At 39.2% G+C, this 25,597-nt stretch overlaps 1 protein-coding gene across 1 annotated transcript in view; it reads right to left on the reverse strand.

The window, feature by feature from the left end:
- The window catches only part of LOC5578571, a 185,967-nt gene that overhangs the window by 101,133 nt on the left and 59,237 nt on the right, over nucleotides 1-25,597 (reverse strand). The window contains exon 2 of the mRNA XM_001663912.2: nucleotides 7,745-7,983. Coding sequence (XP_001663962.2) covers nucleotides 7,745-7,983 — 239 coding nt within the window. The remainder of the gene's footprint in view (nucleotides 1-7,744; nucleotides 7,984-25,597) is intronic.

The raw sequence follows: 25,597 nt of genomic DNA on the forward strand, positions 1-25,597 counted from the left end.
TAAGCTTCTGAGAGAAGCTTCTTTAAGCTTCTGAGAGAAGCTTCTTTAAGCTTCTGAGAGAAGCTTCTTTAAGCTTCTGAGAGAAGCTTCTTTAAGCTTCTGAGAGAAGCTTCTTTAAGCTTCTTTAATAAGCTTATCCAAACTGCTGTAAGAATCATTTCTAAGTTTACGCGAGATTTTTTTCAAAGCTGTTGTGTGAATGTTTTTCAAGCTTCTGGAAGAAGCTGAGCAAGCTTCTAATAATGTCAAATGATACGTTTTTTTTTTCAATTTTTCTGGGAAGCTTCTCATGCTTCTGAGAAAAGCTTCGCAAGAATTTGAGATAAGATTCGCAAGCTTCTACCATGTGTTCAATACCACCAAAGTTCAATACGGAAAACATCTTAACTTCGGGTTATCACGAATGGGCCTCGTGGCCGTGTTAGTGTCGTCAGGCATTTAGGCGCATCGTGTCATGGGATGTGGGTTCGACACTGAAAATTTCAGCCTATGTGCGGAAAATAACAATCCCGAATTAGTCACCAACCTGGTCAGACATTTGCCGTTCTATGTTCTTATATACAAATAGGCTTCCTCAATTGATGTTACCAGCCTGTTCAACCAATCGTTCCTATAATGAAGTCAAATTCTTCAATAATCTCAGTAAAATTACAAGAAATAGTTCTTGAAAATGTTTTAAAAAACTCTTGGGATAATCTGAAGGAATTTTTCAAAGAAATTTTTGAGATTCGATGAACAAGTTTATTAAAAACAGTTGTAGGATTTTTCGGAGATTTTCTTCAATGAAAAAATAAGGATTTTAGATTAAAATTTTAACAAATTAGGCAGCAATTCATAAGTAAATTCTTCGTAGAAAGTAATCATAAAAACAAAAAGTTTTGTGAGCACCATTGTAGGTATCACTTGGAAGTTGATGTGTGAACCATAAGAGCACACTTAAAAGGAATTCGTGGAAAAAATCTCTGGAAGGGTTGAGTGAAAAAACATTGAACTTCAAAACGTCAAAATTTGGAAAGGACAAAACGTCGATAAGAGAAAAAATCAAAGAGAAAAAATCAAAAGGAGCAAATTTAAAAGAAATGGAAATTTCTTAGAAGAATCATTCCTACCAAAAAAAAATGTATATAATTGATAATTGCTTTGCGTCAAATATTGAAATTGTAATAATAAAAATTCTGGAGAACGACTCCTTATCGATGTTAAACATCTACTGCTTGCGATGTTTTGTTCCTTACACGTTTTGTACCTGTCGGCTTTTAACAGTTTAAAAAATATATAGACCAATCTCTAGAAAAAAAAATCTGGAATCCTCTTTGAGACTGTTCAAGTGAACCTACACGAGTTTCAAGCAAATTTCGACAAATCAAATAAATGATTGATGTTCAGGCAGATCGAACTAGATGATATGATTGCCTAAGAAAAACAGAAGGATTTTTATAAATTTTGATTGTTTAGTTGATATTTTGAACATGTGTTTTTTGAATTATAATTCAAGATCCAAAATAACAGCAAAAAGGAGGACAACTTTGTTATTCAGTTATTTATGATTTATTTATTCAGGATTTTTTTCACTACGCAAAAGAATAATAGTTGAATCTCATCAAAATACTGGAAAAACGTTGCAACGTTTTCTTAAGGAATGCCAGGGGAATCTTAAAAATATGTGTGATCAAAAATAATGCAGAAAAAATATTGGAGAGATCTTTGAAGGAAATTTTCCTATCCAAAAATTTCTTGGGCGCACATTTGGTGGAATTTTAGGAGAACTATCTGGTAGAACTCCTGAAAAAATCTTCAAAATGTCATGGAGGATTTCCTAGAGGAAATTCTTATGATATAACTCGTCAAATTGTTTGGGTAATCCGTACATGAACATCTGAATGAATCTCAGTTGTAAGAGTCTTCGGAATAATTTTCGAAGAAATTAATGTGGATCCTACTTGGAGATATTTTTCGGCTAGTTTGAATGAAAATCTCTGTAAGAATTTATAAAATAATGTTTAAATGGATTGGCGGTGGTGGCTCACAGGTCTAGCCTGTAGGAAACCTCCGGTGCCCGGAGCAAGGTAATTATAACGCTCCAGAGAGCCACTTCCTTTTCCAGCAGAGCCACAACCGGGGCGGGACACAAAGACATGAAACGGCCGGACGAAATTGATCGAGGAAAATGCTGCCAAGGGTACCAAGACACCGAAGATGCTGTAAATGATTGTTATATGATAATGACGGAAAATTTCCACCCGAAGGGAACTCCCAACAAACATCAAACGAAATATCGCTCCTTTGTTGAAATTATTCCGCACCGAGGCAAACAGTTTTACTTCCCATCCATAAGTATGTGTTTTGTGTTTTGCCGAGGCTCCTTCTGGGAGTAACTTTTCATATGTCAATAAAAAAAATCTCTCCCACCAAGGCGAAAATTCAATTTCGAAATCAGTCGACGCAAAGTTTCCGTCAGATATCAAATTGCCTCCGGCCAAAGGCGGTGGAATGATGGCAAGTGAAATCGCTTCCCTGACGCCTGTCTGTATGTGTGCGTGTGTGTGTGTATGTAAAGAAGTTAAAAACTTTACTCGGATAAGTTAAATAACAAGGAAAAAAATAAATATGAACGCACATGGGCACATACAAAAACTTGCAGCAGAATTGCTTCCTACGAGTTGACTGGCAGCGCGAGGGACGGAGGTTAAGAGCTCAAATAAAAATTGCAAAAGTTTTCGCTCCCGCCTCACTGTGCTGCCTGGCAACTGTCTAGAGAGAATCAAAAATGCTTTCTTATCGCACCAACTTTGTGCGCACGGATTGTTATGCATTAATTGGAGAAGATTTTGCTTTTATTGTTCGAATAACAACACATAAACCGGTAATTTTATTCCTTATTTGGGTGCAGAACGTTGAAGTTTGCATCAAATTTCAAATCCATTTCTAGTTCGTGTCAATTTCATGACGAGTCCATTTCTTGAAAGCAGGAAAGCTTCTGATCCAGAAGCTGAAAAACTTCTTTGTCGGAAGCTGGAAAGCTTCTCTTCCAGAAATTGGAAAGCTTCTCCTCAAAAAATTGAAAAGCTTTTCTACCAGAAGCTGGAAAGCTTCTCTTACAAAAGCTGGAAAGCTTCTATTCCAGAAGCTGGAGAGCTTTTCTTTCAGAAACTGGAAAGCTCCTCTTCAAGAAGGTGGAAAGCTTTTCCTCCAAAAGCTGGAAGAGCTTCTCTTCCAGAAGCTGGAGAGCTTCTCTTCCGGAAGCCGGAAGGCTTCACTTCAGGAAGCTGAAAGAGCCTCTCTTTCAGAAGCTAGAAAACTGCTCGACAAGAGGCTGGAAAGCTTATCTTCAAGAAGCTTGAAAGCTTGTCTTCAAGAAATTGGAAAGCTTTTCTTCCAGAGAATTTTTTCTTCCGCAAGCTGGAAAAACTAGAAAACTTCTTTCCTAGCTGCTGGAAAGTTTCCTTTCCAGAAGCTTGAGACCTTCTCTTCTAGAAGTTGGAAAGCTTCTCTTCCAGAAGCTGGAAAACTTCTATTTCAGAAAGATCCCAAGCATGGGAAAATTCACTCACTCACCCGAACGCCACCGATAAAAAATAGCAAAAATCTGCTGCTACCGAACATTCAGTGATAGCTGAATCGTACTGGGTAAAGTGTAGCATGAAAGCGTCAAAACCGATTGTGTAACAGCAAGAATCGGAAGGAACACGAAGAGAAGTGAATACCAATACAGTTGTATCTACGAGGCTGAAGTTAGAAAACTTATTTTCTAGAGGCTGGAAAGCTCGTCTTCCAGAAGCTGGAAAGCTTTACTTTAAGGAGCTGGAAAGCTTCTCTTTCAGACGCTGGCAGCTAGAAAACTCTTTTTCTAGAGGCTGGAAAGCTTCTCTTCCAGAAGCTTGAAGAGTTCTCTTCCAAAAGCTGGAAAGCTTCTCTTCCAGACGCTGGAAAGCTTTTCCTTCAAAAGCTTTTCCTCCAGAAGCTGGAAGAGCTTTTCTTCCAGAAACCGGAGATCTCCTCTTCCAGAAGCTAAAAAGCTTCTCTTCCCGAAGCTTGAAAGCTTCTTTTCCTGAAATTAGAAAACTTCTTCCTAGAGGCTGGAAAGCTTGTCTTCCAGAAGCTGGAATGCTTTTTTTTCAGAAGCTGGAAAGCTTCTCTTCCAGACGCTGGCAGCTAGAAAACTCTTTATTCAGAGGCTGGAAAGCTTTTCTTCCAGAAGCTGGGAAGGTTCTCTTCCAGAAGCTGGAAAGCTTCTCTTCCTGTAGCTAGAAAACTGCTCTTCTAGAGGCTGGAAAACTTGCCTTCCAAAAGCTGGAAACTTTTCTTCTAGAAGTCGGAAAACTCTTCTTCCAGAACCTGGAAAACTTCTCTTCCAGAGGCTGGGAAGTTTCTTTTCCGAAAGCTGAAAAGCTTCTCTTCCAGAAGCCGGAGAGCTCCTCTTCAAGAAGCTGGAAAGCTACTCTTTCAGAAGCTGAAAACTTCTCTTCCAGTAGCTAGAAAACTGCTTTTCTAGAGGCTGGAAAACTTGCCTTCTAGAAGCTGGAAGCTTTGCTTCTAGAAGTAAGAAAACTCTTCTTCCAGAACCTGGAAAACTTCTCTGGAAAGTTTCTTTTCCGAAAGCTGAAAAGCTTCTCTTCCAAAAACTGGAAAGTGACTCTTCCAGGAGCTTAAAACTTCTCTTCCAGAAGCTGGGAAGCTTTTCTTTCAGAAGATGGAAGAGATTTTTTCCAGAAGCCGGAGATCTTGTCTTCCAGAAGCTGAAAAGCTTTTTTTCAGAAGCTGAAAAGCTTCTCTTCCAGAAGCTAGAAAGCTTCTCTTCTAGAAGCTGGAAAGCTTTTCTTCCAGAAGCTTAAAAGTTTCTCTTCCAGAAGCTGGAAAGCTTCTCTTCCAGAAGTTGGAAAGCTTCTCTTCCAAAATCTGGAAGTGTTTTTTTTTCAAAAGCCGGAGAGCTTCGCTTCCAGAAGCTGAAAAGCTTCTCTTCCAGAAGCTGGAAAGCTTGTCTTCCAGAAGCTTGAGAGCTTCTCTTCCAGAAGCTGAAAAGCTTCTCTTCCAGAAACCGGTGAGCTCCTCTTCAAGAAGCTGGGAAGCTTTTCTTTCAGAAGCTGAAAACTTCTCTTGCAGTAGCTAGAAAACTGCTTTTCTAGAGACTGGAAAACTTGCCTTCTAGAAGCTGGAAACTTTTCTTCTAGAAGTAGGAAAACTCTTCTTTCAGAACCTGGAAAGCTTCTCTTCCAGAAGCTAAAAAGCTTTTTTTCTAGAGGCTGGAAAGCTTGTCTTCCAGAAGCTTGAGAGCTTCTTTTCCAGAAGCTGAAAAGCTTCTCTTCCAGAAGCCGGAGAGCTCCTCTTCTAGAAGCTGGAAAGCTTCTCTTTCAGAAGCTGTAAACTTCTCTTCCAGTAGCTAGAAAACTGCTTTTCTAGAGGCTGGAAAACTTGCCTTCTAGAAGCTGGAAGCTTTTCTTCTAGAAGTAGGAAAACTCTTCTTCCAGAACCTGGAAAACTTCTCTTCCAGGGGCTGGAAAGTTTCTTTTCCGAAAGCTGAAAAGCTTCTCTTCCAAAAACTGGAAAGTGACTCTTCCAGGAGCTTAAAACTTCTCTTCCAGATGCTGGGAAGCTTTTCTTTCAGAAGATGGAAGAGATTTTTTCCAGAAGCCGGAGATCTTGTCTTCCAGAAGCTGAAAAGCTTTTTTTCAGAAGCTGGAAAGCTTCTCTTCCAGAAGCTAGAAAGCGTCTCTTCTAGAGGCTGGAAAGCTTTTCTTCCAGAAGCTTAAAAGCTTCTCTTCCAGAAGCTGGAAAGCTTCTCGTCCAGAAGCTGGAAAGCTTTTCTTCCAAAAGCTGGAAGTGTTTTTTTTTTTTCAAAAGCCGGAGAGCTTCGCTTCCAGAAGCTGAAAAGCTTCTCTTCCAGAAGCTGGAAAGCATGTGTTCCATAAGCTTGAGAGCTTCTCTTCGAGAAGCTGAAAAGCTTCTCTTCCAGAAGCCGGAGAGCTCCTCTTCAAGAAGCTGGAAAGCTTTTCTTTCAGAAGCTGAAAACTTCTCTTCCAGTAGCTAGAAAACTGTTTTTCTAGAGGCTGGAAAACTTGACTTCTAGAAGCTGGAAAACTTGCCTTCTAGAAGCTGGAGACTTCTCTTCTAGAAGTAGGAAAACTCTTCTTCCAGAACCTGGAAAACTTCTCTTCCAGGGGCTGGAAAGTTTCTTTTCCAAAAATTGGAAAGTGACTCTTCCAGGAGCTTGAAAGCTTTTCTTCCAGGAGCTTGAAAGCTTTTCTTCCAGAAGCTAGTAAACTTCTCTTCTAGAAGCTGGAAAGCTTCTCTTCCGGAAGCTGAAAAGCTTTTCTTTCAGAAACTGGAAAGCTTCTCTTTCAGAAGCTGGAAAGCTTTTCTTTCAGAAGCTGGAAAGCTTTTCTTCCAAAAGTTGAAATTGTTTTTTTTTTCGAAAGCCGGAGAGCTTCTCTTCAAGAAGCAAGAAAGCTTCTCTTTCAGAAGCTGGAAATTTTTTCTTCCAGATGCTTTTCTTCTAGAGGCTGCAAAACTTGCCTTCCAGAAGCTGAAAATTTTTTCTTCCAGAAGCCGGAAAACTCTTCTTCCAGAAGCTGGAAGAACTTCTCTTCCAGAGGCTGGAAAGTTTTTTTTCCGGAAGCTTAAAATCTTCGCTTCCATAAACTGGAATCTTTCCTTTCAGAAGCTGAAAAGCTTCTCTTTCAGAAGCTGGAAAGCTCTTTTTTCCAAAAGCTGGAAGAGCTGTTCTTTCAGAAGCCGGAGATTTTCTATTCCAGAAGCTGGAAAGCTATTCTTCCAGAAGTTAGAAAGCTTCTCCTTCAGAAGCTGGATTGGTTCTCTTTTGAAAAGCTTCTATTTCACAAGTGTAAAAGCTTTTCCCCTAGAACCTTGAAAGCCTCTTTTTCTTAATCTGAAGACATTTTCTCTCGGCAGCTTGAAAAAATCTCTTTTATATATATGAAAAAGATAGATTGTGCAAATCTTCAAAGAGGCTATAAGTCTTTTCTCAAAAAAGAAAAAAAAACTCTTTTACCCACCCAAAGCATGGAGCATATTTCCTTAGGAAAGAGAAGTATTTTAGGTTAGTTTCAGCAGTTGATTGGATTCTCATCAAATTCTCTATCGTTCTGAGGAAAACTTTAATTCTTCTACATACTTACTTAAATCTTCAAGCATCCATGTAATCAAGAGCATCGAAGTTTCGGCTTTGAAGTTTCAAGTGGCCTGAGAATCGCCACAAGATAATCTCTCAGCAATTAGCTTAAATTACTTCCCTGTGGTAAGCCATCTGTACTCCCCGTGGTCTTCATGTAAAGAAAGATCCTTACCCAAACCCATCCTTCGCCATCACCATACCGACGTAAGTAGCAGACAATTAGCTTACCACAATTCCGCGAGAGACTCTGCAATCCACCCCTGTTGCTTCTCCCTCCGCCCATGACTCTTTCATCCGATTTGGCAAAAACACGCTCATCCTGCGGAAAGTTTCAACTTTTACAAGCGGTTGGTTGGCAGCGAAGGCGATTCATAATTTTCCCCCGGAATACCCACCCAACTGGTGACTGGTGGAAAATTAGCGCTTGACACCCACCCCTGTCTGCTCCTCTGCGATGTTCAAAGTACTTCAGTAGAGTAACGTGGGGCAAAAGTTCGACCTTAAAGGTTTCATGAACACAATAACATTACTAACATTTGTGTCGTATTCAGCTAGAAATCTCAAAAAGCATCTTTTGCCCCCCTTTACTCTAGAGACCACCGAGTGACTACTTACCGCTAACGAACTGTTCGGTGAGCATTAGCCAGCATAAGAAGATGAAATTAAACCAGCCGTAAACAATTTTCCTCCTCTTTGACATGGCTGCTGTGAAGGTGCTCCTGCTTTTTCCGCTGGAGAGGTGCGATCTGTCGATGGATTCGCCCATGGTGCTGTTGATGTTGCTGTTTCTGCTCGCTTGCTGTTGTGGCCGTCGTCTTCGACAACGTTGCGATTCACCGGTGAAAGATTTCGTCCTGGAAAAGGGGACGACAGAAAAAAGGCAATCATTACTAGGGGCGTAATTAGAAGGGAGCAGGGGGAGGATAGTGTTAGTCTTCAGGGGTAACTCCACATATTCAAATTCTTTGAGGAGTTCTTCCAAGAATCATTCCTGGCAATCTTCCAGAAGCTTTTTATTTCAGGAAATATTTCAAATCACTCCAGAGAGTTCTGAAGTTTTTCGATCTCTCCAGAGAATTCTCAATAGAGTCTCTTTTGAAATCTGATTAAAAATTTGGTCCAGGGATTTTCGCTAATTTCTACGAAGTTTTTCCAGGAAGTTCTTCGAATCTGTCCAGAATCTCTCCATCAGGGAAATTCCTTTAAAAATCCCTCTGAAAATTGCTCCAGCGAATCTAATATTATTTAGAACCTAAAAAAAATCACCTCAAATTGTCACATAATTTAGCATACAAGCTGGTAAAGTTGCATGCAAATTGACTTAAATGGATAAATACTGCAGGTTCATCAGTCTAATATCTTAAAACCCAAACTAGATATGACATATTTGAAAACGGAATTAGATTCAGCGTCCTAAAATCAACTCTATATCGTTATTTAGGAGATTCGGTCATACAAAAGTGTGCGGAGGATATAAAAAAATATTGTCTCTCCCTTACAGAAATCCTGGCTCTACTCATGTTCATTACCGTTGTAGGCAAAAAGACTACATTCGCGCTCATTGCGTGTAATAGTCATGAAATTAGTGCTCACGTCTAATTTGATTGTTGTTTTCCGGGAACAGATTGCTCAAAATTCAGACGTCCGTCCAAAAATGGCGCTTATTCTCACGATGCTAATTTCGGGATGGGGACTCAACTTCGCGGATGATTAATCACCGTCATAAACAACCCCAGCAAATGAAGCGACTCAAAATCTTAGCGCGCTTTCAATGAACACAGCTGTTCCTGAAGGGGTAGGGCGCTGGTAAGGGGGTGATGATGCCGACCAAATCGTCTCAAGTTGTTAATTAAGACACTGCAACAACAGCAGACGGCTTGTCGGTGTCAGTGTCAGCGCGAAGCGTGTCTCGTCAGAGATACTTGATACTCGTAGGAGAAAATTGGAAACTTTTTCAATTTATCAAAACGGGAGTTGGATCAGTTTTGGTATTAATCGTTGTTTGAGAGCTTTTAAGGGGTTGCGGGAGCTTCTTACTCTCGAGTCGGATGTCGCGAGTTTTCAATTACTCAATTTTGGGATCGACGACAAATGAAGGGTGGAGACCTTTTTTCAACCTGTTAGGATACACTTTTGCGAGCTTGCGAGACTTCTGCCAATCATGAATTGGTTGAAATTCTCTACAACGATGAAATGTATTTATGTAGTATTTTCTAAAGTCTTTAACTTTTTCTTCGTGGAAATGGAAAAGAGCTTGCTGCAATATCTTTCTTACTATCCTTACAAATGTTTTTTTTTTGCATACAAAACAGTGATATCAATTTTTGATTATCAAAATCAGTTGCAAGTGCCAGACGTAATTGTAAAAATAAATAGGTAAAACATATACGTGCACAGCTAAAAATATGTTGTAAGTTTCAGTTTATTTTCGTGCACATATTTGGAGGATCAAAATAAACTGAAATGTCAACGACAAATTGCTTATTTTTCAATCGAATGCACTTTAAATTTACACGATCATGCAACATTCAAGCATCTTTAGTTGAAAATTAAACGTGATGCTGTAACAATAGAAAAATTTGATTTACTTTTACCATACTCTTCTGTTTACGCTACACTGAAATTTAAATATTTTTATATGTGTGGCTCGACTTCTTTTATTTTTATTTTAGAGAGAGATCGTTACTTCACATTTCTTACCAACTTCCCTCAATTGCTGCATTAATTAAAAACACTGTGGATTAATCCGTACATTACAAATGAGAAGGCTTTCATAACATTTACAATCTCGTTAAATCAAAGTTATAACAAATTCAAACAAGTGGGCAAGGATTTCTGCCACATGGCACATAATCGGCACACAGTTTATGTATCCACCGCAGTCAACATCATTGCGGAAGTTCCACGCGTGTTTGTGTGCGAAAACTGCTTGCTCCCCATGACGATTAATCCTCAAGTGCTTCGAGCCGTGCCTCGTTTGGCGACACAAAGAAAAATCACGCACACCGCTAACTCCCACCACCGTTGTTGGCTTGGCTGGCACGATATTATCCGCTTTGAAGAACGACGACGACAACGACAACGGCGCTGATGATGATGATGATGCTGTAAAAATTATCGTCCCAAATTAGCATTCACCTGTTATGGGTGTCGGTCATGTCATGCAAAGTTAAGGGTAATTCATTTTTAACGAACTCACTCCCGTGGCGATCAAGGCGAGATTCAAATGGGGTGCATTCAGATTCAGGTGGGTTTCAGATTTATTCAATTTGTATTTAAATTTTAAATTTGGGTTTTTTTTTTCAGATAATTCCTGGAAAGGTTTTATTATTTTCTCAGTCAGTCATTGTCAGTATCACTAGATAAGAATTCCATCTTTGAAATAAGCTTTTAAGTCAGAGAAAATAAGGAGGTCAGAACGAAAAGAGCCTCCTGATTAATGTTTTTGAACTTTAAATTAATATCTCGAAAAATATTTTATTTTTATTCTTCATATTCGAAGGTAACAACAGACAAGAAAACTCTTAAAAATGTTCGACCAGCAATCTCACCAAGATAACCTTCAGAAAATTCCTTGGACATTATTGTAGAGATTCTTACAGATATTTCTTCTGAGTATTAAAAACAAAGATTTAAAAATATCGCCGAAAATTATTGAACAAAAATCCAGAATTTTGCCAAAAAAGTTTTTAATATTTTTGAATTATTTTTTTAATTTTTATTCATTGATGTATAACCAATCAATTAACATGATAAAACCTCGCCAACAATGTTTCGCCAATTTACTCAGTTCATGGCTGCCTTCTCTCTATCTGGTCAATCCACCTAGCTCGCTGCACCCCACGCCTTCTTGTTTCGACTGGATTCGAACCATATTTTTAGGGCTGTGGTCCAGCATTCTTGCAACATGCCCTGCCCATCGTATCCTTCCAGCTTTGGCCACCTTCAGGGTACTGGATTCGCCGTAGAGTTGGGCGAGCTCGTGGTTCATCCTTCGACAACGATCCTCGTGGGCTGATAGCGTAACATACCAAGATAGATTTATCAAAGAACGCTTTACGAATTCTCTACAGCTTCTATTCTTGCAATCCACACGGCTTTCTTTTGGCGACCTCATAATAGACGCAAACGTTTTCTTCCGGTTTCCAGAATATCCCGAGCACTCTTTCTGCCAAGCCGTTCCTGTCCAACTGTAGATTATTTTCAGCAATTGCATTACTTTCCCAGACCCGTGCGACCACCTCCTCTGAGTTGAAAGAGTGGACATGTCGGATATCAGACGCTATCTTCACCGCTTAGTCGACACTGTCAGCGCTGTCGAGATAATCGTCCACATAGTGTTTCCGAATGATTGCTTCCGGATACTCAGATGCATGCTCTTTGGCGTTTTTGTTCTTAGCGAGTTGCACCAAACACGGAGAACAGGTAGCTCCGATCATGGCTACGTACATCAGGCACAAGTCCGGGATTTGCGATGGGTCATCACGGCATAACAATCGTTCGGCGTGCCGTTCCTCCGGCCAAATCTGAATCTGATAAAACATCTCCTTTAAATCTGCACACAGGGCGATACGCTTCACCAAAAATCCGTCAAGCAAATAATTCAGGAGATCCGCACCCTTCAACAGTAGAGCAATTCCACCGAACATGACGATTTTTTTTTTAAATTTAATTTTTGTATTTTTTGAATTACATACAGATTCTTTATGACCAAAAATGCCATTTTGCACCTTCAGACCGCCATTTTGAACCTCGCCTTATTTTTGAGAAGGGCGTATCGGAAAATGCATAGCAAATCTTAAAAAAACTGTAACTCGAAAACGGTTTGTCCGATCGATTTGAGATCTTAGGACTTATTGCTTAGGACTATATGAAGAAAAATGTGCACGGTAAAAAAAAGTTACAGATTATTTTTTATTTCAAAAAGAAAATTTTAAAATCGATTTTCTCCAGAAACGCAGTTTCAAATTTTTTTTTTATTTTTGGACATGTTTTAGGAGACAACTTATGTGATTTATTGCACTATGTTTCAAAATGGAAGAATTATGGACAAAAAAGTTATGATTTTTTAAAATATTACCGATTTTGAAAAAAAATCGAAATAGAGGGAAACAATAATTTTATATGTGATTATTTGAAAGTACAGAAAAATTGCAATCGAAAAGTACTTAAGTAAATTTTTTCTAGGTTGCATCAATTTCGAGATATACTCATATTTATATAAAATTTTCAAATAAAAAAAGTAAAATAGGCCCTTTTCAAACATATTTCGTGTTTCTCCATTCCAGAAATATTTTATTTTGATTGAGTGAATCGTAGCTGAATTGTTTATTGTTTGATCAAAACCTATATACCAAAGTATTTAAAAAAGTATGCACGGTAAAAAATATAAACGAAATTTTCAAATGAAAATTTGAAGTTCATTGTTCTTAAAAACCGCAAAATAAATGTTTTTAACTTTTGGATATGTTTTGCAGCATATTGTTTGTAATTTCTTGCACAATGCCTCAAAACGGAAAATTTTTGGATAAAAAATAAATTATTTAAAAGAATAAATAAAACGAATATATGTAAAACGATATATTTGGTGCGTTATTTTGAGTACAGAAATATAACTATATGTTTTAAATATGAAAAACTTCTATCGAAAAATACACAAGTAAAATTTATCTGAGATGCATCACTTCCGAGATATACACGCTAAATCAAAACGTGGCATTAAAAATGTGATTCTGTCACAACGGTGTACCCTTGGTCCCCAGGGCTAAGCCCGGCTAATGGGTAAAGCCCTCTCATCGCGGCAAGATTGTACAACCATGAAGAAGAAGTTTGTTTTTATTTTGTTTTTTTTTTCATATATATATATATATATATGTACTGCAATTTTACTCCTTAATTATATCAACTACTTTCTTGCTATCGTCACAGCTCGAAAATTGTCTAACTTCAATTTGTGTTTCAGAGATAGGGATGAACGAGTGATATTTCTGTGTGCCCTGAACTGTTTTTGCACTTGAAAATAGTTGGTTAAGTTCTTGTGCAATGATATCATATTCCTCAGTAGTTGAATAACAAAAGAAGATTTGTGTCAGCTGCTCTTCTTTCCGATTTTGAGTCCAATCATATAGTTCCTTAGCATTTTTTATCGGATGTTCACGTTCTTTGGCAAGACTGGCTCTGGTAGCCATACGTTTTAGTGTCCCTCCTATGGCATCGCATGGCCCTTTTCCATGCTACTAGATAGTTGAGTACAATTAGACAGTTTTAAACGACAAGAATCACAAATTTTAAGCTTGCTATTTGATTTATTCTGTTCAGCAAATCCCAACAAAACCAATTTCTGAATATTATCTTCCGTAAGATTTCGACAATGTTTAGAACAACTTTGTTTGAACACTGTAATACATCTTGAACTGATATAACTCATTGCGAAAAAATGATATTTGTACATCTTCACACACAACAAAAATAAATACCTCTGTAAAACGCCTCTTTTATCCACAATATAATGCTGTATCTTCTTTCGTAGCACGTCAATTTCACAGGCAAATAAACGTCACCTACAATCACTGATCAAACACTGTTGATACAACACTAATGCTCTCAAATGTCCAAATGTATGGGTATGGGAAAAACGTGTTTGTTCATCATACCTACTAACACAGGCAAAAGTGATGAAAACTCTAGTGGAGCCTGTTTAGTAGAATTCCTGTAAATATACAAAAATATGAGTAGTACTGTTCCTTTTAATTCTACTATTGTATCCTTCGACAGATACGCGTATTTCAACCTCAACTGTAAAGCCGTCTTCAGTGTTGTGTACTTGACTTGACTTGGTTTGTGTTGTTGAAATCAAAATAAAATTTTCCGGAATGGAGAAACACGAAACATGTTTGAAAAGGGCCTATTTTTCTTTTTTTATTTGAAAATTTTGTATTAGTTTGAGTATATCTCGAAATTGATGCAACCTAGAAAAATTTTACTTAAGTACTCTTCCAATGCATTTTCTGTACTATCAAATAAACACATAAAAAAATATTGTTTTCCTTTATTTCGTTTTTTTTCAAAATTTGTAATATTTTATAAAATTATAACTTTTTTGTCCATTATTCTAATATTATGAAACATTGTGCAATAAATCACATAAGTTGTCCCCTAAAACATATCCAAAAATAAAAAAATCGAAACTGCGTTTCTGGAGAAAAACGATTTTAAAATTTTGTTTTTGAAATAAAAAATAATCTGTTACTTTTTTTTATCGTACATATTTTTCTCCATATAGTCCTAAGCAATACCTACAACTTTGTAGAAGATCTCAAATCGATCGGTCAAACCGTTTTCGAGTTACAGTTTTTTAAAGATTTGCAATGCATTTTCCGATACGCCCTTCTCAAAAATAAGGCGAGGTTCAAAATGGCGGTCTGAAAGTGCATAATGGCATTTTTGGTCATAAAGAATCTGTATGCAAATTTTCAGGCGATTCAAAAAATACAAAAATAATCGGGTTTGCGAAACGACGTGGAACCGCTCAGCATCGTTATCATGGATGTCGCGTAGCAAAAAAAAATCTAATTTCGATGGCTTTTTGGGATAGATAGCAACTTCTAATGGAATATACCATGACCACATCGGATCTGCTTCAGTGAGCTTCTCCTGCATCGCTTTGTGAATTTGGCCTTTCACTTGGTATTTGGACAACACTTTCATCAATCATCGGATTCTTCCGGATGCGCTGCTCCAAGCATTGCAATCGTCTGACCACCACCGGGTAACCTCAAAACGGTCGTTCCGCTAAAATAAAAGTCCAGTCTCAAACCACTGGACGTGATTTAGCCGCAATAGGTTCTCAAGGTAGTCCTTAAACATCGCGGTGACGTGTACGTTATCACTGCCGATAAGAATTCGCGGAAGAGCATCTTCGTAACCCTTTATCGGGAGTTCCTTCAGATGCAGGAACTACTGTGTCAGCATGGCGAATGCGCATTGTACGCAAATCCTTCGATGCAAATCTTGAACTTCCACTCACTCCCGATATGTCCAACGCTACCATCTGTGAATCTGCTTCCACTCGCTTCACATTCGCCGTGCATTGTAGGCAAAGTGGTAGAGTTTCGCCTGTGACGCCCAATTGCTTAACTATCTCTTCATCCACTAAATTATTCACCGACCCATCACCAGGAATCGGTGTCTTCTGCGCCTCCTCCGAAGAGTGTGCTCCACAAAAATCTTTGTCCTTACTAGATTTAACACATCGCTGTGGCTGGGGCTAATGTTGTGATTGATGCTTCGTCTCGTAGCGTAGCGTTACATCTGTTGCCGCTCGAACCAAGGTCGTCATGTACTGCGAAAATGCACGAGTATTCGCTTCCGCACATTGTTGTTTGTACAGCGACCCATCTAGCTTCATGTTAGCTGGCAGATTGTTTAGATGCGCATTATGTCCCCCAGTTTCGCAGTAGTTCGCAGAGATTCTGCACCGCCATGCCATACCCTATAAACGTATCGAGCCGGTCTTGCTTCAGCGCTGGAGCTTCACGGACCTTCTGCAGCAACGTGTGTATTAGCAGCTCCGGTCTCCCATACAACGTCTCGAGTGGGGCTATGACATGTAGAACCGCCTCCGGAAGGAGTAGTCGACTTCGCAATGCCTTGAGTGCATTCCCTTTCAAGCACCGCTGTAGCCTAGCTAAGTTCTCTGCTTCTGAATACCCACACGCTTGGGTTGTGTTGGTAAACGAGTCTTCTGAGTGCCGGTAAACGTTGGTAACTCCTTCGCTATAACTTGTCGCGCCGCGATCTGCTGCGAACTCGGTTCCCAAGAAGACATGACAGTACCGCGAGCGAAATCTCTTGATTGTTCATTTAGATTCGCCATAAAACGAACTCCTGAATACTCAGCGGGCTGGCTTCGCGACAAAAGCGGTCGCCCAGGAATCTGCCTCAGCGGCTACATGCTGCACGTGGATCTGGATCTGCATTTCGAACACTATCAAAATCACCGAAGCTTCCTCGTGGGTGCACTCCTACATGACCGGTTCGAGTATTATTCAAATATGGATGAGCGGCTTCCTTTTGATAAACCGAGTGAGAGAAAGTTTATTGCTTTCGCATATGTATAACAAAGACAGGGGGACCGCAGACAGACCTTACGTATTACTGGTACCTATCTGAAGAATCGTCTCGGACATCTGACCAATCATGCCTCCTGGTAATTGCTGTTGTCAATCGTTGAACGTTCCGCTACTTCTGCCATTCCTCCACATTGCTGCGTGAGTTTTGCTGTGCAGATACACTGATAGTGTCGTTCCGCTCTTCTCGCTCGATCTCTTCCCGCAGCCGCAAATACTCTTCTAGCACCTCCACCTCCAGTTCCAGCTTCTCACTCTCCAACTCCAGACGTTTCAAAGCAAGAACCATCTGCGCTTCAAGATTCTCCAGCTGCAACTGCGCTCTTCTTGCTCGGACGCTGGAACGCTAGTTCTTCCCGACACTACGCTGCTCGGCTTACAAGCTGGCTTACCCGCATTTATTGTTTCGTTGGGTTGACTAACGGAAACTGCTGGCACTTTTGGCAGGTGAACGTCCGATCCGTTTCTAATCCATCCCGTAATAACTACTATCGTATACCTATTCTAAACCGGTGCTTCGTAAGTTTATAACTCTAATGTAGATAGTCCGATGTACTTATAATTGACTTCAAAATAATAATTATAAAGTTGGGATATTTTATCAAAAAAGATTTGAGCACTTCAATTAAGTTGACTTCACACATATGTTAGTTATGGTTTTTCTCTCTTTGTCCTCATCTTCATGCCATATTAGTGTCATTATTTTACAGTCAAGCATTATCCGTGTTACCAGATTAATGGTAGCTCAATCTATCTTGCGCGAATGGGTTTGGAACATTACATCGCAATACCAAAGTTGTTCAACCCTAGTTCCAGTAGTAATTTCAGCCAGTTTTCATAAGGGCTTATCTGCATTCATCGATTTATCTTCATCGTTGCTTTCTTTAAGTTATTGCAGAAAACTGATTTTCGTTCGTTACAGCTTTTTGTGCTGTAGGATGAAGAACCACTATATCTTGCTTCATTACCGAGAAATATTACAGATTAATGAAATTTAGCGAAGTAATCAATGAAAGAGAGTATCCATCAAGATAAATCGCTCATGTCAGATAGGCTTTAGTGAAGAAAGTGCAGATTTGTCGATCGTCCGACCATGTCTCAGTAAAAACGTAAGCGTCATTTTTCAATCAAATGTGCAAAAGAAAACGTTACCAACGTAGACCCCGCATATTCTGATATTATTATTATTATCTTTATTAACGAGATTTGCAGCCCGAGGCTGGCTCATCTCGGTCTATTCTGATAATAAATGCGTTATTTAACCGACAAGTCCCTTTGAGTCGGCGCCAATCGTCTGTCCAAAGTGGGTTCACGTAAACTGCAACTCGAAAAAATATCTGGCGAAAGAAACTTGAAAGAAATCTGCCACCGTTTCAAATTTTCTCCCAATAATATCCATGTCATCCACGAAGCAGACAAATTGTCGGAATCTCGTGAAAACCATGCCTTGACAGTTAAGCCCGACTTTCCACATGACACCTTCAAGCGCAATGTTGAACAGCAGGCATGAAAGTTTATAATCTTGTCGTAGTTCTCGGCGGGATTCGAACGAACTGGAGTTTTGCACACCAGTTTTTTTAACCCCTCTACCAGCAGCTTCATTTTTAACCACAAAAAAAATCCAATCACGATAACTTTTTTGTTTAACTTTATGGTATAACTTAAAGGTAAAAATATTCAGAAACAAAAAAGTTATCGTGATTTGAATGTATTTTTGTGGTGAAAAAATTAAGCCACCGGTCGGGGGGTTAAAGATTTAATATGGTGAACACGGTAAATTGTTGAAGAGTCCATCCAGTTAACTGTAGAGACTCTTCAATCATGTTAACTGTATGATTTAAGAATAAAATCTTTGTGAGACACATTGGCGTAAATAGGGGGGTTAGGGGAGGCCTGGCTAGGAATTTTTCAAGAAGTTCCTACCGCAATGCATTCAGTGATTCCTCCATAGATTCCTCAAGTAAAATCTTCACTGGGATTGGAGCAATTGCTCCAAGGATTCTTCCAAGGTAGTTTTCCAAAAATTCTTGCAGCGATTACTTTAGGACTCCTTCAGAAATTTTTCCAAAGATTCTTAAAACGAATCCTCCTGATATACTTCCAAAAATATTTCCAGAGCCTCCTCCAAGAATTTTTCCAAGAAAATCTTTTCAGTGATTTTCGCAGAGGTTTCTTCAAGGCTTTTTCCAGGTAAGGGCTATTTCTGCAACGGTTACTTCATATATTCCTCTAGTAGTTCCTCCATGGATACTTGCAGAGACTTCCTCAGATAGTCCTCTCGAAATTCCTCGGGGAATTACACAGCGTAACAAAAATGACATTTTTAACATCGAAAGTATTATGATCTTGGTTGATAAGTATTGTTAAATACATGATGTTTTAATTCTGTGGCGAATTAAGCAAATAAATTGCCATACAAGCTGACAAACTTGCATGCAAGTTTGATAATATAGTCCACATTTGAAATAGTCAAACCTAAAAAACTAGACGTGCTATGATATTTCTGAAAACGGCAATGGATTCAGCAATCCTTAATTTAGTGAATAGTGGTGTTTTGGTGCTTGAGACAAGAACGTGTTCCACAGTGTTATTCTTGAGATTTATTCAGATACTCGTCAAGGGATCGCTCCAGTGATTGTACCAGAAATTCCTCCAGGGATTGTACAAGAAATAACTTCACTTATTCGTGCAGGGATTTCCCAAGAGTTTCCTTCAGGAATTTCCCCAGGGATACCCACAGGAAAATTGCTACATGAATTATTTCAAAGATTTTCCAGGCTATCCACTGGGATTCCCCTTGAAATATATCCAGAGGTTCGTTCCGTGCCTCTATCAATTCCTTCGGGAAATTCCTCCATAGATTTCACCTTCAATTATTCCAGGGGTTTTATGAAAAACGAATCTTTACAGAAATCCCTCCAGAAAAAAAATCATATCGGAGTCTCTGAAGGAATATTTGGGTAAATTGCTTAAGGAATCAATGAAGGAATCCCCAAAAGATTTATTTAAATTAATTACTGAAGGACTTCTCGGGGACATCTCTTGAAGAATTCCTGGTGGAATCCCTAGAATATCCGTAGAGATATCCAAGGAAGAGCCACTGTAGAGATTTTGTTAGAGGAATCCCTAGATAAATCCCTGTAGAGATTTTCCTAATGATATCCCTGGAGAAATTTTTAAGATAATTTGTGATGAAATATCTAGAGGAATGCATGGAAGAGTCTATGAGAGAATATCTAGAGAAACGTGTGGAGGCATCTCCGAATGATTTTTGGAGGCCCAGAACGAATCTCTGGAGAAATTCCTGAGGAATCCTTTGAGAATTATCTGAAGAAATTTTTGGAGTAATAATGGAGCGTTTTTTCCTGGTGGTGTCTTAGGGATTGATTGTCCTAACCTCAAGTAATTCCTGGGGAAAGCCATGAAGAAATCTTTGCAAGAATCTTTATAGAAATTTTTCTTGAGGAATCATTTGAGGAGCCTCTAGAAAAATTTCTAGAGGAATCTTTGAAGGAATACTAGAAAAAATCACTTGAAAAATCCCTGTATAAATACTCCGGAAAAATTCCCTAAATTCCTGTAGCGATTTGGCTCATGTAATTCATAGAATAATTTCTGATTGAATTCCTGGAGAAATTCATGGAAGGATTCATGGAGGGACTTTTTGGATACTTTTTGGAACGAATCTCTGAAAAAAATCCTGGGAATCCTCAAGAGGATTATCTGGAGAAATCCTTGATGTCATTCTTTTTCCTGGTGGTGTGGGAAAATTCCTGAAGGTTATTCTTGAGGAAGCTCAATAGGAATTCGTGAAGTGATTTCCTGTGGATCATCTGGATGATTTCTTGGTAGAATCCGGTAGAAATATCCTATAGAAATCTCGAGAGGACCACTTGGGGATATCCCTGCCTATATCGGTGAAGGCATCCATGGATGAATTCCTGGAGAAATCACTAAAGTAATATCTTCAGAAATCATTGTAAAGATTGTCCTATCCTTTGGAGTAATTCCAGGAGAAAGCCGTGAAGACATCTCGGTAAGAATCCTTTTGGAGATTTTTCTTGAAGAATCATTGGAGGAACCTTTAGAATACTTTCTAGAGGAATCTCTGCAAAATACCAGAAAAAAATCACTTGAAAAATCCTTGTAGAAATTTTTGTATGAATTCTGAAGTATTGACGGAAGAATTCCTTGAACATATCCTAGAGGAATTATTGAAGACATTTTAGGAAGAACCCTACTAAAGATTTTACTATAGAAGGAATCACTGGAGGAACTTCTTCCGAAATCTATACGATTTTCCTGCATGAATCCCTAAAATTAACCCCGGATGAATCCCTTGTCGAAACCCAAGAAGAACTCCTGGAAGAATTGCAGAGTGTATACCTGGGGCTCTATCGGAATCTGGTAGTTTACAAAATTCTTTTAGGAGGAATCTCTAGCAAAATCCTTAAGAATCCCTGGCAATATCGCTGTAAGGTTTACGGTACAGAGTATCTTGGAAAAGCTTCTGGTAAATTCCTGGAGGAATACCTGGAGCAATCCCTGGATTAATATTTGAAGGAATTTATGTAGAAATCTCTGGAAGAGTCTCTGGAGATACTCCGAGAGGAAATCTTGAAAGAATCGCAGTAGGTTTTCCTTAAGGAACTCCTGGAAGATTCACTAGGGCCTGTTTCAACTGGTCCCAAAACAGTGATTGCTGTCAAATGTTAAATAAAGATAAAAAGCATGAATTATAACTTGTCGGATGATTCCAATTCCTTATATCATCAATTTCTAATAAGTCCTATAAGAACCTATGAAGGAAACCCATGAAGATATTTCTGAAGTAAACCTTGGCGGAATTCTAAACGAGATGCTCATTATTATTATCTTTATTAATGCGATTTGTAGCCCGAGGCTGGCTCATCTTGTTAGCAATGAGATGCTTCCTTAGTGAGGAATACTAACTTTTGGATAATGTTTCCAAGTTTCTAGAGCTTTTCCATCAGAAGCTACAAGAGCTTCCTTCAGAAGCTTTAAACCTTCTCTTCAAGTAACTACAGAAGCGATAGAGCTTCTCTTCGAGGAGATGGAACACCTTTTTTTGCAGAAGCTGGAAGAGTTTCTCTTCCAGAAGCTGTACAAGTTTATCTTCCAGAAGCTGGAGAGCTTCTCTCCCAGAAGTTTGAGAGCTTCTCTACCACAAGCTGGAAATGATTTTCTTCTAGAAGTTGTATGAGCTTATCTTCCAGGAGTTGGAAGAGCTCTTCCTTTAGAGTCTGGAAGAGCTTCCCTTTCACAAGCTGAAAGTGATTTTCTTTTAGAAGTTGGAAGAGCTTATCTTCCAGGAGTTGGAAACGCTTATCGTCCAGAAGTTGGAAGAGTTTTTCCTTTAGAGTCTGGAAGAGCTTCTCTTCCAGACGCTTAAAGAGCTTCTATTCTAGAAGCTGTAAGAGCTTATCATATAGAAGCTGGAGAGCTACTCTTCCAGAAGCTTAAGAGCTTCTCCTCCAGAATCTTGGAGAGCTTCTTTCTCTTCCAGATGCTTCTCTTCAAGAAGCTGGAAATATTTTCTTCCAGAAGCTGGAGGATAGAATCTTTCAGTTGCTGGAAGCTTTTATTTTCCTGAAGCTTGAAAAGCTCCTTTTGCAGATCCTGGAAAGCTTCTTTTACAGAAACTGGAAGAGGTTCTCTTCCAGAAGCTGGATAGCTTCTCTTCCAGAAGCGATGAGAGGGTTTCTTCCAGAAGCTGGAAGAACAATTCTTCCAGAAGCTGGAAGAGCTTTTCTTACAGAAGCTGGTAGAGCTTTTTTCCTGAAGCTAAAAAATATTCTCTTCCAAAAGCTAGAAAAGCTTCTCTTGCAGAAGTTAGAAAAGCTACTCTTCCAGAAGCTGGAAAAGCTTCTCTTCCAGAAGAAGGAGGAGCTTCTCTTCCAGAAGCTGTAAAAGATACTCTTCAAGAAGCTGGAAAACTTCCTTACCAGAAGCTGGAGAGTTTCTCTTCCAGGAGAATTTCTTCTCTATAAGAATTTCCCTTCCAGGAGCTAGAAGAACTTCCTTCCATAAGTTGGAAGGGCTTCTCTTCCAGAAGCTGGTAGAGCTTCTCTTTCCGAAGCTGGGAGAACTTCTCTTCCAATAACTGGAAAAATTTCTCCATCAGAAGCTGGAAAAGCTTCTCCTTCAGAAGCTGGAAAAGCTCCTCTTCCAGAAGCTGGAACACTCATTCTCCAGCAGCTGGAAATCTCCTTTTCCAGAAGCTGGAAAGTTTCTCTCCCAGGCGCTCGAAAGATTTTCTTCCAGAAGCTGTAATGTTTCTCTTTCAGAAGCTGGCAATCTTCTCTTCCAAATGCTGAGTGGTTTCTTTTCCAGAAGCTGGAAAGCTTCTTTTCCAGAAGCTGGAAGAACTTCTCTTCCAGAAGCTGGAGGATATTATCTTTCAGTTGCTAGAAGCTCTTCTTTTCCAGAAGCGGGGAGAACTTCTCTTTAGGAATTTGGAAGAGATCCTCTTCTAGAAGCTGGAAGAGCTGCTCTTCCAGAAGCTGGAAGAGTTTCTCCTCAATTACTCTAGAAAAGCTTTCGAAATACTGAAAAAAGCTGAGAAGCAGACTCTGTTCCGGACGTAATGTGTATAAGAAGAAGAATAAGATCATATTTTTTGCGGTTCATCTCACCTGAAAGAAAGATGTTTTACGCCCTCAGCTCTATAAAGTGTAATGAAACCAATACTCCATATCGCTATTGTAACAAAAACTGCCACCCCATATCGGTATCCCTCGAAGTGTTTCGCTTCATCATGTTTATTCACTCAACAGCTTTTTTATGTGCTCTCACCTCGTCTTTTGGAGCCCTTGTTATTGTCCCGTCACTATCGCCAATAGACGAGAATAGCAACCGAACCGAACCTCAGGCACTAAACCACGCTCGGCAACAAGAGCCAATATAGAGCAGAGCCAGCCATCCTCCACACGATAACACTCCCTCTCGGTCTCAGATAGGCGAAGCAATGAAGAGATTTTTCATCCCACAATCGGCGAGCCACGACGGACAGGATCGTGTTCTTCGTTACAGAGATAACACTTTTAAATATTTATGAATTCACATAACCTCTACGGCCATAAACATTGATATCAAATAATCTCCAGAGGCAAATGATTCTGCTATTCTGTTCGGTGTGGATCCGTTGTCGTCCTCTTTCGTAGTCATCGACGAACGACTGTCTGCCATTACCGTCAGGGTTGTATCCCTCGAGAATAGTGGCACCCATTAACACCACGTATCATTGAATATCTGCATGTCGCAGTTGAACGCTCAAATAAATGGGTTTAAAGCTAGTCTACGGAATACATCAGACTTCTTTAGTTTTCCAAATCTATCCTATAAACTTTGGAAAAGCACGCTCCACTTCCACCTAGCATCGTAAGGCCACCAGAACGAGGAGACAATCAAAATGTTTGCCCGGTGAGTTGCACAACAGACTACGGTCATTGTAGTTCATCTTCCATCCACAGCTCCAACGTTCCGTTGGTACTCGCTGGTGTGATACCCAAACCCCTCGGACCCTGTAGTGACTTGACGTGTCGGGGGCTGAACAAATTTTATTACATCTTGCCGGGCACCTTCACATATTTGTACATCAATTCTCGGCTTCGGGTTTATTGCTCCCTAGGGCGGCGTCGGAGGCAGCAGCGAGGTCATAATGCACTGGAGCGCGCACTCATGTATGGGTAGGTATTGGCTGCACGAGCTTCGCCAAAGTGAAGTCAGTCAGCCAGTTTCCAGACTCTATCCATTGAAACGGTTCGGTGTTGGATCCTGGCCGGATGCGGTTGCAGCGCCGGATCATAGACAGGGATAACATGCAGCAGTTTTCTAGCTGGGATCTGGTTTGGAAGGGCATCCATCCTCCGACAGGGAACACACAAACGGTGTGAAAATTTTCACCTCTTTGAGGATGGGGTTTTGCTGGAGGAAACGTGTTCATGTGCTGTTGGGATGGAATAAAGAGCAAAGAGTGGTGAAACAGAGCTTTTGTTTGTCTTACGGAAAGCAATGAACATAAACCTTTTGACCGACACTTGATCGATTTCAAGGTCAATATTGTGGAATGGGCAAAATTTTTAGTGTACAAGAAGTTTGAATATTTTCATAAAATTGCGCAAGTGAAAAATAAAAACGAAGAAATAGAAAAATAAACTGCTTTTAACTAGAACTGCTAAATAAACTAGAATTGCTGCTCCTCCTCCTATTATTCCAAATTTTACCTACTATTCTAAAAATTTCCCGACCTGTACAAGGATTTTACTCAGAATATTATTGATTTACATAGCCTTTTAGGTACAACTCTCGTTCAAACCTGGAAGAAATTATTTTTTCTGTAACCAATTATGAAAATGAAAACAACACCTGAAAAGAAATGGTTATGTACTTCTGATAAAATTGATATAATGATGAAATAGTTCCTTCTTACGATGAACCTCAAACTAATCACATCAAGAAAAAAATATCTGCAGAGATAGTTAACGATTACCGAAGCTCTTATGGTAGCAACTAGCGATGTTCGATTTTGAATCGATGTTCCGAGTATCGATTTTTTTTGTTTCGATTAATTGATTTTTTGAATCGATGTTAGGATCACAAAAAATCGAGTGAATCGGTTTTTTGTTTCGATTCAATAGGATGACATTGAATAGAATTTTTTAATGATTTGATGATCCATAAACCTGGTTTTAAATCAGTTTAAAAGTGGTTAATGTATGCTTCTTGATTTTAAACGTTATTTAATTGAATTAATGAAATAATCAAATGCAATTGCATTTGGTCTTATTTTGAGAGACTGTTTTAGTTAATTATAATATGAACTTGAAAATCGAATCAATTCAAAAACATCGATTCAAATGATTCGATTAAATCGGTGAATCGATTCAACATATCGAGCTTCAATCGATTCTGTAACATCGATGTTCTCAAATTTACCCAACACTACTAGCAACATTGACAAATTTCCAAAAATAGAACTAACTAACTAACTTATTCGTTTGAATTTCAACGGCTTCAAGATCAGTTTGATACATCTTTAACGATTCAACCCATTTCCCCGAATGCCATCACCCCGAATTCCAGTATCCCGAATGCTATTTCCCCGAATTTACAATTATCTTGACATGATGCTATTGATGACATTTCCCCATAATATTGAATTCGGGGTGATGGGTCCTTGGGGTTTTGGAATTCGGGGTAAAGAGGTAAAATCGCTGCATTTTATATAATTAAAAAATTCACTTTTCACTTCAGAATAGTTGGCTTTTCATACGAACGCTTTGCATTCGTCTATCAGGTAAAACGTTTCAACTTGGCC

This window comes from Aedes aegypti, chromosome 1 (assembly GCF_002204515.2).
Source record: "Aedes aegypti strain LVP_AGWG chromosome 1, AaegL5.0 Primary Assembly, whole genome shotgun sequence".
Lineage (NCBI taxonomy): Eukaryota > Metazoa > Arthropoda > Insecta > Diptera > Culicidae > Aedes > Aedes aegypti.